The following is a 16672-nucleotide window of genomic DNA, read 5'->3' as shown; positions in this document are numbered from 1 at the left end:
CCAATCTGGCCACACCAGGTACTAGCTCATCTCCCCCAGACTCACCAACACCTGGGGCCCGCCTGCGCGAGAGGAGACGCCTGGAATTCAGGAACAGGCGTAGAGAGGCGCGCATGCGGGCTAGAAGAGATCTGAGCCCGGAGTTCTAACGAGCCAATTAGCCAGCAGTATATCTGGGATCCTGGCCTCAGGCCAAACTGTGCTGGCAACAAGCGAACACCCTTGGATGTGTCTGCGTCTCGCACCCCTTGCTTCGGAAAGAACCTGTGCATTCCTGACCCGGCCTGACCCATAGACTGGTATTCTGGACTCTGGCTTTGCTTATCGGACTGGCTTAGGTATCGTTTGATCTCGGCTTTGCTTCCCGGCTTCTGACTCTCGGCTCTGTTTCCCGGCTTCTGACTTTCGGCTCGGCTCCCCGGCTTCTGACTCTCGGCTTCCCTGACCAAGCTTCCGTCTCACCCTCCAGCCTGCCTGTTTACGTTATCAATCAACTGGACTGTTTTACGACCACTCCCTGTGCTTCGCCTGGGCTGTCTGCGAGAGGTCCTGGCTCGTTGCCAGGACGATAGCAGCCGCAGCTTCGTGTCAGAGACTCGGGCCGTGACATATTCCACTACACCTGCTATCATGGAAAACAGCGCTGCTCACGGCTCTCACCACAGGTAAAAGGGCCAGCGACATCTGTGCACTCAGGGCGGACCCACCATACACGATCTTTCATAACAGCACGGTGGTACTCCGACCCGACTCGACCTTCCTGCCAAAGGTCGTATCTCCCTTTCACCTGGGAAGACAATCAACCATGCCGGCCTTCTTCCAGCACCCCGCGGATGCAGGACAGAGGGCGCTCCACAACTTGGACGCACGTAGGGCCCTAGCTTTCTACATAGACAGGACCCGACAGTTCCGTAAGGACCCGAGACTCTTTGTCACCTACGCCGCCCACAATAAGGGCAGCAAAATATCTACTCAGAGACTTTCCAAGTGGCTTGTTGCCGCCATCGAACTCTGCTACCAACTGGCAAAACAGCCAGTCCCTCAACACATACGAGCTCACTCGACCAGAGCCGTCGCTACCTCGTCGGCCTTCATGAAAGGCATCCCTATAGAGGACATCTGCGCTGCCGCCGTCTGGTCCTCTACATCTACCTTCGCCTCGCACTATGCTCTTGACGTCCGTGCCCGGCGTGATGCCTCCTTCGGACAAGCAGTGCTGCGCTCCATCTTCGATTAACTACTGTGAGTACTATGCTCATTACGTTTTTTGGTTCTAACCATGCATATTCTTATAGATCCAGCACCCACCTCCGAAAGAATAGCTCGCTAATCACCCATATGTGTGAATGCACAGAGACCACGAAGAAGATGGACAGGTTTCTTACCTGTAACTGGTGATCTTCGAGTGGTCATCTGTGCAATCACACAGACCCACCCAGCCTTCCCCGCTGCTGGACGCTCATCTAGCTCATTTGTTTCCACCTGTCCGGCGGCGGGAAGAAACTGAGTGGCTAAGCACCTCCCTCTCGTCCAGGCATGCGCAGTAGGTGCCTCCTCCCCAGGACGAGTGGGAGGCGCGCCAGATCTACGATCAAGATTGCTTTGAACTCTCCGAGGTCAGGGCCTATCCTGCGGATTACCCATATGTGTGATTGCACAGATGACCACTCGAAGATCACCAGTTACAGGTAAGAAACCTGTCCTTTTCAGCATAGCATCCAGTACCTCTTCTCAAAACATTCCCCATTTCAAAAAGATTGGACCAGGGGGTCCAATTCTATGTGCCCCAAAAGAAGGTGCCCCTGTCCTCCATTATTTCCAAATGGAATTTAAAAGGCATATGGTACCTTTAAATGTGCAATTGTGCTTGTCACACCCTGGCTCCCAGCTCCACCACCAAAGTCCCCAGATATTTCTTGAGTCAGACCTTGCGACCCTAAGCTGATGGTGATTACAAGATTTTCTCCACTTCACTACGAACCCATGAGGAAAGCCAGAGGAATAGTTGTGACATGGAGAAAATCCACTGTCTGCATGGAAGTCTGATTGGCAACATAAATTTGGTTTGCAGCATGAATTCGGCTGCCATGGGGAACAATTACAAGCAGCTATTTCAATGCATTGAAGGCAATATAGATGGATGATCCATTTTGTTTCTGTGTTGTTTCTAAGTTGTAGGTTTAGGAAGGTTTGAAGAACAGTATTAACCAGGTTTTGATTCTGCTAGTGTGCTGTATTATATTTGGGTATTTTTACTTATGACGAAATAGGCCTTGGATTTTGCTGAAAAGGGCACCGATTGTTTGGGGTGGGTGCCAGAGCAAAACTAATTTTTGTACTTTTCTGAGATAATGGAAACTGTTGCTACTACTGCTGTTGTCATTTTTAGTGCAGTGGTTGAACTTCAATACATTCAGTCTGCACAGTTTAAAATATATCCACTATGTGAAACTATGTACAACATTTCATCCTCTAATATATATATTTAGTTGAAAGATCATTCTATGAGCTATATTTTAAACATCAAACAGAATACATATGTAAATACTATAAGCTGTATTTTTGTGCCACCCAAAAGGGTTTGTGTATCACAATTTTTTCTTTGCTTGTCTGTGACAGATCTTTTTTATTTTTACAGCATTGTTCAACCTTATACCAGTTGGACTTCGAGTTGTTGCCATCCAGGGTGTAAAAACAGGATTGTATATAGCCCTAAATGGAGAAGGGTTCCTTTATACATCAGTAAGTAACATGCCACAACTGGTGGCTAAAACTCTTCTGTAATAAAGTAGAAGGAACATACTTCTAACAAACTGTTGGTTGAACAAACTCTAAATACTGAATTTAATAGGTGAGACTTTCCTATGCAAGTTTTGAGGCTGCTGTTATGAAACCAATCCAAGCTGCGAGTAGGCCTTCTTTCCATGTTATATTCCTAACTTGAGAACCGCTGCAGTTCATCTTCTTCCTGCAGTATAACAGTAATGTTGGAAACTCTAGGGCTGAATGGGAGGACTCCATGCCATAATCCTTTCAGCACCAGCATTGCTCTTCCTAGAAACTGGGGCAGTGCTGGTATAGGAAGCAGTCACATCATGGGCTACTTCCTTGTGGCCTCTGCCCCTGGGGCATGCAAAAGAGCTGTGATTCACTGGCTCCGATCTCATCAACATAACATGAAAGGGAGCTATCTAGAGGCTTAGGCTGGTATAAACTTTCATAGGATAGAACAGATAGAACAGATAACTTTTCATAGAATAGAACAGTACCTCAGTAGAGGTAATAAGACTACAGCTATTTAGTCTGAGAAGCAAACATTGCTGATATTCTGCTTTTATGTGCTATATTACAATGTATTTCATTCAGATAATCTGCAGGATGTTCAAAGCATTCAAGTAATTAGCAATGTAGATAAATATGAATGTTGTTTAGATAGAGTTAACCTGGGTTCCAAAGAGGATGTAAGGTAAATTTAGATAATGATGCATTTGATGGGAAATGCTGAGTGTACGTTATTCTACATTATTTTAAATATATAGTAACATGATGGGTTTTCCCTGTGGATGTCATTATCATGATTAAAGGCAAGAAGACCTTTAAAAAATGGGCAAAAGCATCCACCCAAGCAGAAGCCCATTAAAGGCCCATTGATTTGAATAGGAAGGATTTAATTACACATGTTGCTCTTCCACTGAAATTCATGAGAATGAAAAATGCTGGATCATTAGTAATTTTTAAGTGTAGAGGAATCACTAAAATCACTAAATAGGAAATTTATAGAGTACAATAATAAGGTTCAGAAATAAATGTGGGGAAAAATTAAGATGAGATCTGGTTTGGACCACATAACAGTGCTGGCAGATTAAAAAAACAGGAACTGTTGTGTATGTTTGTTATATGAATTTTCATCTGAATATTTTTGTATTGTTATTTTTTATTTGTATTGAATATTTTCTTATTCTTGAGAACGAAAGTGGTAATAAAGATTTATATTGAATCTTTCATTCGTCTTGAGAAAGAAAATGGTGATAGATCTATGGCAAATATTCAGATGCCAGTTAATGTCTTAAAAGGTCAAAGAAGTCACATGGCAGCCAACAGTGCTTCCAGCAAGTTCTTATCTGGGGCCATGAGCCAAGAGAGGATGAGCTCATTTAATTCTCACTGTCTTTAGTGCAAGGGACTTGAATATGTACTTAAATCTTCCACTGTAGTCAGTGTTGTATCAATAATAGTACAATCAAGGTGAAGGTCATGTAGGAGTCTTCTGTTGGATGGGGCCAGACATATTGTATGTGGTGCTTTTTAAAGTTTGCATTCCTTATCTAGCTAGGGATACTTGCACAGAAGGCTCTTTCTGGCTACACAAGCTGTTGGAAGGTAGCACATGTCTTTAAGATTTTTCTCTTCTCAAGGAAGTGCTTGATATTTCATTATGATGCTTTTACACATGTCTTATCCGAAAGCTACCTTGACTTTACCAATGTATTAATTTATTCCATTTGAAGAAACGTTAGTCATATTATTAAGCTCTTTACCCTGAAGGAGGGGAAGGGAGAGAAGAATCTTCTGTTTGTTTTAAATAGATGGCAGTGCTTTGAAAGTTAATTAGAAGGAAATGTTCTAATAACTGAAATGTCATCAAGATAAAAATGAGTATCACAGCACCTCTTTCTCATACATTGAAGCATGGCATATGGAAGATATGCATTCTCTAGAAAAACACTGGAGGCTGGTAATAGAAACATTGCACTATGGGGATGCAAGGCTAAAGAAGACCTGATCTGTTGCATCATCATCATTATTTCTATACCACCAGTAGCCAAAGCTCTCAGGGTGATTTACAACAAATATAAATCAATTAATACAATAAACTGAAGCATGAAACATTAAAAATTATTTTAAGATTTAAAAAAACCACTAAAGAACAATAGACCTGGTCCAAAAAGATCTGACCCATTGACTTTTCTGAGGGTTTTTATATTGTGTATATTGTTCATAGGCATATGTGTTTGTATAATTAAATAATTCATTTGAACAGTGTGGCAGCAACGTACAGGGTAGACTATGTCCACTTTTTTCCTCCATTAACATCACAGCTTTCTACCATTTGCAGAGTAAGTACAAAATACTGAATGTTATATCTGTTTATATACATAGACTGAATGGGCAAATGCAGAGACTGGAAATACATATGAAAAGTTTCTATAATCTCTGTATTATTCATAACATTTTGTTGCAGTTAGTCTTTCTGAGATTTCCACTACTGGTACAATGGGTTAACAGTGGAACAGTCAATCTGAGTTTGTATGCACATGCTTTGTGCCTTAAGAGTTGTTAGCATGCTGAGCTAGCCCTCCTCAGGGAGAATGGTTCACTCTGTCATCTTGCTTCAGTTACTTAAGGAAAAATGCATGCGATTATAGGAAAGAACAGTGCACTATAGCTGCAGTTATAAAAACTAGACACCATGACTGAGCCTTCAGGTAAAACGAAGGTAGGTCAAAACCTACCTTTCTGTAAGGCTGACCATTCAACAGAGGGCTTAAAATGGGATTGCTTAATCAGGTTGTTGTTAAGGATTTATGTACAGAAAGCATGTGTGGATTTACCCAATCATTAGCTGCTGGATTGTACCCCCCAGTAAAGTGAAAGCAATGAAATGCAGAACTTATATGCAAAAAGCTCGTAGTGGTCTCTTTAAATCTTCCAATCAGGAGTTACATACATAAGATACATTATACAAACTATCTTCCATTCAGATTCATAAAGTAAGCTAAGGAATACCATCCAGAATGACAAACACTATACACTGCTAGCTATTCCCTGACTGGAATTCAAATTCAGCAATTCAGGCTCGTTTCAAAGTTCATGGGAGGCTAGCAACAAAAAACAGTCCCTGTCACTTCTTTGTGTTTTGATGCTGGCTCAGCCCAGGAGCTTGAGGGAAGAGATTAAATCACCTCTTTAATTTCAATTTTTGAAAATGGCATACAAGAGGCTTTTTAAAGTTCAACAATTAACAAAAAAAATTATTCAATATAGAGGGGGAAAGGTAAGGTGAAATCAGGGGTAAAATGTCTGAGGTGAATCAAATAAAACTCTGAGGTATAATTTAGAAATTTCACAAATTCTAGTTCATAAGTTTCCATCTAGTGAGAGTTTTAAGCTTTTCACAGTCTTAGAATCTTTGAGTAGATAGGCTTTAGTTTCAGTGTCTGTTAGATACTACAGGGGTGCGGTCACACCTACCATTAAAAGCGGGTGTATAGCGTTCAAATCTGAACTGCTGAATATTGAATCGATGCAGGGCAGTTCAGATGAGCATCCAAGAATGCGATTCATTCTGTTGTGCGCGATCAGACATCCAATACTATCACGCTCCTTTCTTGGAGCATGCATAATCAGATGGTGATTTCTGGGAGGGGAGGGGGTCTATTGAACATGCGCCCAACTGTTTGGAGCTGGGAAATCAAAACTTTCTTCAAAGGCAGGGGGGGAAGGGTGAAAGTTTCCAGAATTAACATTGCTGATCCAAACCACGGAACTGCCAGGAATTATTTTCCTAGAAATTGGCAGTGACAATGATATCTTGAAATCCTCCACATTGAAAAAAAAGGATTTTTTCCTGTTCTGAATAGTGGGATAACGTTCCTCCCCCCCTCCGATCCTGTGTTGATTAGAGAAGCAGAAGCGTCACCTCAGATTCCCGGATGATCTGGCAATGCGCATGTCTGCTGGGGCTTTCTTTTAAAAAGAAAAGGTGAGAGGCAGTATCGCGAGTGAGCTGTCCAAACAACAAAAAGCCGATCTTGTGCCACTGTTTTGAAAAAGGGCCGGACTTTATGTACTGTCAAATTAATGCGCCATTCATGCATAGCAAGCCTGGATGAGCCCGGATGACGATCGATTGCCAGGTGTGGCTGTCTGAACGAACACATTTAATCCGTCAGCCAGACGGAGCTGTATCGTCACTAATGGTACGTGTGACCGCACCCCAGTATAAGTTCTTGAGTTTAACTAACCTCAGGTTTCAGAAGGCAGGGATACACTACCAAGTACCCAAATTCCTTCTCTGAACACACCAGTCTATCTCTCTTAGAGCTATCTCCCTTTTCAACTGGGCAGGGAATTTCTTCTCTCTAACTAGAAGGTCTATCCCTTTGCCTGGCCCAAATAGGGTTTTCACTGATCCTCCCACTCTTCCTGGCCAACATTCCCAGTCCACAGTCAATGTTAAACTACTCAGTTCCCCAGTCTTTCTGCTGAACTGAAGCTAACCAATCAAATCCCTTTGAGCAGCCTGTCAGTCAAGACTCTCTGGCTCTGTGAGGCATTAACCATTCACAGTCCTTCACACATTTACACAGCACTTATGAGCTTTTAAAGTGCAGTCCAGCACAGTAATCTTCTCAGAGAATCCTGAGAAATGTAGTCATTTAAGGGCAGACAGATCTCACAGTTCACACAATTTCCATTTTTTTGGATAAAACTGTGAGTGTTGCTGTCATAAAAATAATAGGTTTGCAGGGGCAGACTGATCATTTAATTTACTGAGAAAGCTCTCAGTGAGCCACTGCACTGAAAAGCCACTGGCAGCCTGGAAAAAGCAAAGCTGTTGGCCATGTTTGAGCCCTTCACAATACCGACTGGCCATGCCAGAAGGGGAGTTCAATTTGGCTTACTCCAGGGCAATTCCAGCTTCCCTGCTCAGTCTTGCTTGTTTATACTGTAAATCAGAAAGATAGCTGTGGTGTAAATGAGTAGTACATTACCACTCAGATTTGCCAGATGCATTCTTTGGGAGGCATGGTTCTTTTATTTTTGTTTTCCTTTTCCCCATTTTCTTCTTTCAATGGCAAGGGTGGTCTTGGAACAGCACAAGGCCTTGCATGATCACAGTTTGTTCTGGTAGCTAGAATTCTAAAAATATGAGGTATTTTTTTAACAAGAAGAGGCACAAGAAATAACATCCCTTTGTTATGCATGCTAAAATAATGGTAATCTAATCTCATGCTTCAGAAGTAAGCTGATTGCCAAAGGCATTTAGAGGCAATGCTTTCCCTGTTAAATAGCGTTTCATATTTCAAAAGGTGCATTATAGGTTTTCTTTTTCTTCTTCTGAAGCCCTGAGCAAGAAGCTGCATATACCTTGATGGATCAGTGGCTTGATGTGGTCTGGCAAATTTTTTATTCTTGACTCTTCTTCCTTGGTATTTCTTGCAACCTATTTTGAACTTTTGGCCTTTTAGGGGCCAGTTACATAAGCACAGCCATGCATACTTCACAAATATAATTTATTTTCCTCTATTGCATTGTGGTTTCAGTTGAATAAACATCTGACATTTGGATAGCATTCTTGGTGGCACTTTGGCAACAGTCCCTTGCCCAAAAATGGAATTTTGGTGGCTCTGTGGAAATAGATGATATGTGTATAATTGTAAGCTTCTGTTTTGAAACAGAATATTTAATATGCATATATGAAGATCTTTTTTCATGCAAAGAGGGGGTTTTTTTTGTATTTTGAAAGACTGTGGCACATTCCTGGCAGTAAACCCCATTGAATAACATAGAATTTACTTCTGCATAGGCTTGTTTAGGATTACTTCCTTGAGGTTTTATTAGACAGACAGGAAATGGCTGGTTTAGCACATTACCCAAATGGAAAAGCTGGGAACGGGAAGAGAAGGGCAAGAAAGTTGTAGTTCCTTTTCAAACTTTACACCTACTGTACAAAAAGAGAGGTGTTCATGCCACTTCTACTTTAGAAGGATGTTAACATCCTTTAGAAGGATGTTAACATCCTTCTAAATCTAAAGAAGGATGTTAACATCCTTCTAAAGGATGTTTACATTCTTTCTAAATCCTCCTGATTTTAGAAGGATGTTAACATCATTGGAGAGGTGTTCATGCCACTTCTACTTCTGGAGGATGTACATCGTCTCCATATTTTTCAAAAGTTAGCATTAACTGCAAAACTCAGGAAAGTGAAATTTACATCCTCTCTTGTCTACATTCCAGTTGTATGTGAAACTGCTGTAAAGAGAGGTCCCCGTTCTCAGATTACCACAGTTTTCTTAAATGTTGGTTTCTGAACCAGAATCAACTTTCTTCCTAAATCAAATATTCCATTTTAAACCATGTAGAGTGTCTAGGCGCAGTTAATGGGCTTCTGAGACTCTTGATTTAGAAGGATGTTAACATTATTTAGGATTGCACTGTAATTTAATTTATAAATAATTTTCAGATTAGGCATCAGCTCTTCAACCTGTGTGTCTCCCCATCACCACCCAGCATTTTTAGAAGAAAGACCCATGGTTTTGCAAGTTATCTAATTAGCAGTAGACCGATAATATACAAATTCTCTTCCCATTGGAATTTCAGTAGCTGTAGTGATTTTTAGCAATCAGCCGGTTGGGACTCCCTTCTAAGCAAAGCTATCTATCAGCTTTCCCCAGGTCCCCATCAACTACATGGTATCCAGCCACTTGTGATTCAGTAACTGCTGATCAGCTGAAGATGACTGAAGCCATATTTTCTAGGTCATTGCTGTGTAACAAGTTTCATCCTTCCTGCATGTCTTTGCTCAAACTGTGTATATCTCCTGTAATCTGCTCTCTATGTTCCAGTTTAGCGAGCCACTTTGGACCTAATCCTGCAAGCACTGCTATCTGGGCTTCATTCTTTTCACATCCTGGTTCCTGACATTAAATACTTATGCAAGCAATCAGAGTGCACATTTAGGAGTCTTTTCTTAAAAATTAAACTTTAGGATGACACTGTAACTGTAAAGCTCCAGTACCTAAACAAAGTTATACCTTTTTCAGTCCACTGAAATTAATAGGTTCAGAAGGACATAACTGTGTTTAGGATTGTAGGATTATGTATGATTGTAGGAACAATGATCAAATCCAGGAAGTAGCAGCAGATGAAATAAGAAATGGACATAGCAAAAATACAATATTGGCATGATATATATAGTGATGAAGTTCTCAAGCTGTTTGCAAATAATTCCATTTACATTGTAAATATCTACCCTACCAAAACAATATTACTCAAAAGTATTTTCAAGAAGCACACGAGTCATTATCTTCAGTATTTATCTATAACATGGGGCAGTTTCACAATAAACAGACATTAATAAACTAAAGTAGGAAAACTTCTTCAAAGCTTTTAAGATTTCCTAGTGAATAACAATCATACTGCAGGTGAATAGATGCAATACAGAAAATAAGAAAAATAAGGTGGATGCAATGACTAATCAGCTTTGCATAACAGCTTATTGCCGATTGTGACTAGTCAAGGACAAAATTGCAGTGTTAAAAAGGAAATATCTTCATCCAAGGGCCAAAGCAGTTTGCATAATGGAACTGTCATTCATGATGGAGCTGTCATTCATGAGTTCCCTATTCATGCTAGTCACACACAGAGTGAACTACCCTTTGGAAGTGATCCTTACCCCCTTCCCATGCTAATCCCCTCAGTCTGTGGCTGTGGCTCCATTTCTCTATTTCTGGCTCACTTCCAGTAACAAAACATGAGAAGTGGCCAGAGCAAAAGACTGAAGACTGTAAAGCTCCTGAGAAAGATATTATTCACAGGGCTTTTTTTGTAGCAGGAACTCCTTTGCATATTAGGCCACACCTCCTGATGTAGCCAGTCCTCCAAGAGCTACAGGGCTCTTCGTACAGGGCCTACTGTAAGCTCTTGGAGGACTGGCTACATCAGGGATGAGTGGCCTAATATGCAAAGGAGCTCCTGCTACCAAAAAAAAAGCATTTCTTGTTTTAAAATGTATCATAGAAGCATAATAACTTGAGTTACGACCAGCAGGTATTGTCTGTATATCTGAGAGGGATAAATATTAATAAGAAAGATTAAAATCCAAGCACGGTGTGGTTTTGGTTTTTGTTGGTTGGTTTGTAAAGGGAGGATTTAAGAATAAACAGGTATGACATGGCGCAAATTCATGTAGACGTAAAAAGGGACTAATGAGTAAATTGTATGTTCTTCAGCAATGGAACAAGGTGCCTTCAGGCCCAGAATTCAAAGAGAAGAGCCATTTAATTTGGAGAAAGGCACCATAGGCTTCACTAGGGCTTCGTAGTAGATGGTTGGATCTGCCACAGCAACAGCTAGACAGGACTGAGAGAGCAATTCCTACCAGCTGCACTATGTTCTCAAGAGACAGCAGAGAAGACCAGGGTGGGTGGGGCAGGGAGCCATTTCATCAATGGGAAAGAGGGTTCCTAAAGGTAAGAGATTTTCGGCTGAAGCAGAATAAATTTATTAAAAATAGATGTTTTATTTAATTTGCAAATAGAGCACAAAAATATATAGCCTTCCCTTTACTGGAACAACACAACAGAAATATTTTGAGTCAAGCATTTGGTTATGGTGTGTAATCTTCATTTCATTAGATGCTAATTCAGTAAATATGCTAAGATATGCTGAAGGCAACAGAAGGTGGAATAGTTCTAGAAAAATCTTAAACATGATTATCATCTTCTTTTCATGACCTATTATTTTGCTGAAATGGGCCTTGGAAGCTTATTCTGGGCATTTAAAATTACAAGATGCTGCAGTTTTAACGGGATTGCAAAGAAAAGCAGAATATAGAATTTACTTGTTATGTGTGGACTGATACATTTTTCAACTAACCTGCTTACACAATAAGATTGATATTCACAGAGCAACCATAAGCAGGTTTATTCAGAATTGTACTAAACTCTATTCAGTCTTACTCCCAGAAAAGCTGTTGTTTTTGTTGCACTGTTAATTGTAAGATTTAACAATTAACAATTGTTTATTAATTGTTTATTAGGGTTGCCAGCTCTAGGTTGGGAAATGCTTAGAGAAGTGATATCATGTCCCACCAATGCCCCCCCCCTTGAAATTTGCTGGCTAGGGGGGCAGTGGGAACCTTCTTGACCTCCTAAGGCAGGCTCATAAGGTGAGGTTCACAAAGGAGAAGGCAAGTTTTGATTTTGCCCATTCACAGATTGGCACCTGCAGAAGGACCTGCTCTGGAAAGTGAAGGTTTCATGGTAGTCTGTAGAAGAAGAAGTAGTCTCACAGATGTGAGATTCCAAGGCCATGAAGGGCTTTGTACATGATAGCCGATATCTTCAATTGAGCCTGGCAACTGATCGGCAGCCAGTGGAGTCATTACAGAAAAGGAGTAATATGCATGCACTGTCTAGCTCTCAATAATAGCTGAGCCATGGCATTCTGCAGCAACTGGAGTTTCCAGTTTGATTTTAAGAAAAGGTCAACATGTGGTACCGTAGTCTAGTCTCAATGTTCATGTGGCATGCATCCAGGTGGCCAGATCAGCCATATTAAGGTAAGGGGCCATCTTATAGGCTAGGCTATGTTGGGGGAAAGCCTTTTTTACTACTTCATTAACTGGCTTCCCTAGCAATAATGTTGGCTCTTAACTGAGTCAGCAAGGGTCAGCTGAACTCCATCAAAAGTGGAAAAATCAATGTCCTTCAAAATCTCTGCCTTCCCAGCCAGCCTGACATCTGTCTTTTTAGGGTTCACTCTTAGCCAGTTTACCACAGCAGCCAGGCAGTTGTTCAGGACCTCTACCACATCGCCAGAAGATTTAGATAAGAATATATGGGTATCATCTGCATATTGATGAGAACTGTCCCCAAAGTAATGAATGATTTGACCTAAGTTTGATCTTTATATAAAGACTGAAGAGCATGGGGGATAGAATTGTACCCTCTGCAGGATAGGTCCCACACTGAGGGTAACTGGTTTCCAATAGCAACCCTTTGAGTCTGATCTGTGAGGTATGATTTGAACCAGTTTGGTGTGCACTCCCTGATACCTAATTCTGCCTCCAACTAAACTTAATGAGACAGTATGATCTACTGTGTCAAAGGCTACAGATAAGTCCAATAAGAGCAACAAAGAGGCATACCCTTTGTCTACACTTAGATGTAGGTAACTAAATAAAGCTAGCAAAACCATCTCTGTTCCATATTTTGGCCTGAAACCAGACTAAAATGGGACCAGAGTAGATGAGTTATTGAAGAAAACCTTGAGTTGATTTGCTATTGCTCTCTTAATCACTTTGCCAAGAAAGGGCAACTTAAAGACCAAGTGATAATAGGCCACATCATTTTTCTATATGGGTTTTTTAAATTAGCAGATGGATAACTACGTCTTTGAGTGGTCATGGGAAATGCTGTGAATTAGTGATTGGTTTATAATAGATAATATTTATTTATTTATTTTATTTGTTCGATTTATATCCCGCCTTACCCCACCAAGGCGGGCTCAGGGCGGCTTACAATACAAAAAGCTAACAAAGATCAGTTTAAAATACATTAATAATTATACAATAAAATACATGAAATACATAAAAATACATAAAACTCACATCAATATGCACTATGCTACCTTTCCCTTAAATCAGTTCTTCAAGTATTCCAGTGTTCAATATTCTGATGTTCAAGTTTAAATATTCAGGCTTCCCGATATCAATTAATTGTATGCCAACCGGAAGAGGGCTGTTTTACAGGCCCTGCGGAACTGTTCAAGATTCCGCAGGGCCCTCACCTCCTCCGGGAGCTGGTTTCACCAACAGGGGGCTGCAATCGAAAAAGCCCTGTCTCTGGTCGCTTTCAGGCGGGCCTCCTTTGGCCCAGGGATTATAAGGAGGTTCTGAGACCCCAATCTCAGCACTCTCTGGGGAACATGTGGGGAGAGACGGTCCCTAAGGTAGGTAGGTCCCATAATAAGGGTTGGTAGGCGTGGTTCTTACATTATTTTAACAGCCAGGATCCAGGGTACAAGTAATGGCCTTCACCAATCTCAGGATCTTGTTGACATCCATGGAAACTGGATCAAAATGGTCCATAAATAAAGTGAGTAGTATGTTAGGTGTTTCTTCTTGTGTGTTACAACTGACATCCAGATCAATATTTTATTCACAAAAAACTTGGCAAAAGCTGTAACTTCTTCTATCTTCTTTCTCTTGTGCTACCTTCTTGCCTGTTTTTTCTTAATCATTTTTCATTTGGCAACTCATAAATTGCTTCAGGAAATGAAAATCTAGGGTGGGATTCAGATGAGCGATTATAGCTGCAGGCCTGTTAAAGAAACAGAGGTTGTAAATGCTAATGGAAAAGTAAGCAAACGCACAAGTTTTCAACAAACCTGTGTTATGCTCCTGTGCAGGTGCAGAACTATTAAAGAAGCAGGAAAGCCTTCCCCAGGTTGTACCTTGGCACACCCGTTTGCCATGGAATTGCTTCCTTTTTAAAACCTATCTAATAGGTGGCTTTTGTTTTCAATTAAAAGAAGGTGGGAGGGGTTGACATCACTTGTGCATATTGAATGCAGTCAGCATGCAAGAATAATCCAATGTGAGGTCTGTTTGTTTTCCTCTGTCCGTTTTTGGCCAGCATCTGGTTTTAACATGACTGAAGTCCTCTAAGCTAGTTATGCACTGTCACATCAAGATTCAGGCCGCTGGCCAAAATCAGAACTCTGGAAGAAGAAAAAAAAGAGAGCCAAGAGAGACACAGGCTTGTTTCTGAAAAAATTGGAAGTGATGCCCAGATTGTAAATTTGTTTATGCTTTGTCCTCCCTGGTGGCATTAAATAATGACCCATATTATTCCTGTCAACACATATGCCTTGTGGGAAGCACTGCAGGCCACATGGGAACCTAAACTTTATTTGCTGAAGTGTGTGTGGTTTGGTCCTACACCAACTTCTTAGATGGCATAGACCTCGATGTAGGATATGAAGCTTTTAGACATTACTGCTTCTTTGTGGAGCTTGCCATTGGAAAGACCTTTGCAGTGCTGATATATAGACAGAAATGTTTGGACTTGCCTCATTAATTTTCCTCACAGCAACTTTGTAAGGTTGTTATAATCCTCATATTGCTGATCGGAAGAGTGGGGGAGAGAAGCTGAACGTAAGAGATAGTCTTGTGTAAGATCCCCTCCCAGTGAGTTCATTACTGAGCTGAGAGATTTGGACTTCAAGTTAAAATTGCTAATGGTTATCCTCTGTGAAGGCAGGAGTTCTATCTGTGTAGATATTTTTATCTAGAAAACCTTCACACTTCAGAGAATAGCGAAACACATCTTTCTCTGCCTATGTAAGGAATGAAGCACACAGTATTCTGAATGAAGCAGAGTTAAAGAAAGATCTTCTTTATTCTTTTAAAACAGGACAAATATCAATTTAATGTCTTTTTTTAAAAAAAAAAAAATTGAGAGTAAGCTATATATTTTAAGGTAATTTGCTTCTCGGTTTATTTAAAACAATTACAGCCCAACTTTATTTGCTGACGTTTCTGTGATTTGCCCCTACACACTAGTTGGTGTGCAGACAAGGCCTGTACTATGGTGAAAAAACATAGTAAGATATGAAGCTTTCAGATCTTGCTTCTTCCTTTTGGAACTTGCCATTGAAAAGACCTTTACAGTAGGAGTGCTGATGTAGACAGCTCAGTTTCTACTTCAGTTTTACAAAATAATATTGAAGCTAAAGTCTAATCCTACATGTTACTTGCTCAACATTACATATCAAATACTGTCACATCTTCAGCTCTTTTGCCCACAGGGGCTCAGAAGGGAGACTCCATTTTCATCCCTAACCATCTTTGCACTCACTTTGCCATACAACTCTCGTTGGCTGGTGTATAGATTGTTTGTGGGTAAGGTTCTGGGATTGGGTCTTAGCACCCAATTCCACAAGCTTCTTGGCTTGTCACATCCTTGGCTGTTATTAGGAATTAGCACACACCGAACCATGAAGCAAAATACATCATGAATTCTGCCCCATTAATGGTTAGTGAACAGAAGTTAGTGATGGGTCTACTGTTAAAGCTGTTTGTGATAGTTTGTGCATGGAGCAGAAAGCTCTTGATCCCTTTAAACTCCTGATTTCTGTTCCTTGAGAAAGCCACAAAAACAACTTCCCACTACTCATTTAAAGAGAGTACAGAAGACAGCCTGAAAAACAGCTGAATGATGGGAAGCCACTATTCACTGCTCAACTGTTTTGGATTGTCTTTAAACTTAAAAGGGATTGCAGAAGGCAGCCTCCCCCAAAAAGCTATTCTCCCCCACCCATTTGACTACTCAGATGTGTTAATATGCCAATCACCCTCTTGTGATTTGGACTTATGTGCCCTCATCATTTTATATAATCAGTCAATATGTCTAATTCTCAACATGGCCCCATAAGTGGATACGTAAACCCAAAGACTGGAGCCATGAACAGATGAGACAGATCTCTCTACCAACCTGAGAAAAGCTCCAGGTTTGCAGAAAATCTTATATATTTTTTAAAAAAATTACATGGGGGGTTAATTTCCCCCCAAAATAATAGAAGCAGCACCTGTAGCTTTAAGAAACAAATGTCCCCTGTGGCCATTGGTAGGCAACCACAACACTATTGCCCATTAAAGCCTTGGTTTCTATCAATAAAAGGCAGGAGAAGGGGGCAGGGCTTTTTTGTTCTTTGAGAGAGGACTCAAGGGACTGGGCCTGGCAGCAACTATCAGGCAACTTGCTATTGTATGATTTGTTTGATTCACCCATGGCCAACTGCTTGTTATTATTCCACAATGGAAAAACAGGGACAGGGAGAAGGACTAAACAACCAGAGAACACCAGATATCTCCCCTATACAA

At 40.9% G+C, this 16672-nt stretch overlaps 1 protein-coding gene across 2 annotated transcripts in view; it reads left to right on the top strand.

Moving 5' to 3' along the window:
• FGF14 (fibroblast growth factor 14) overlaps window positions 1-16672 on the top strand; it is a 446676-nt gene that overhangs the window by 346236 nt on the left and 83768 nt on the right. For both annotated transcript variants that reach the window (XM_060233675.1, XM_060233674.1), the window contains exon 3: window positions 2639-2742. In XM_060233675.1, coding sequence (XP_060089658.1) covers window positions 2639-2742 — 104 coding nt within the window. The remainder of the gene's footprint in view (window positions 1-2638; window positions 2743-16672) is intronic.

The sequence above is a fragment of the Heteronotia binoei genome, chromosome 3, assembly GCF_032191835.1.
Source record: "Heteronotia binoei isolate CCM8104 ecotype False Entrance Well chromosome 3, APGP_CSIRO_Hbin_v1, whole genome shotgun sequence".
NCBI lineage: Eukaryota > Metazoa > Chordata > Lepidosauria > Squamata > Gekkonidae > Heteronotia > Heteronotia binoei.
Note: the sequence above shows the minus strand (reverse complement) of the source record. Positions and strands in the feature narration are given on the sequence as shown.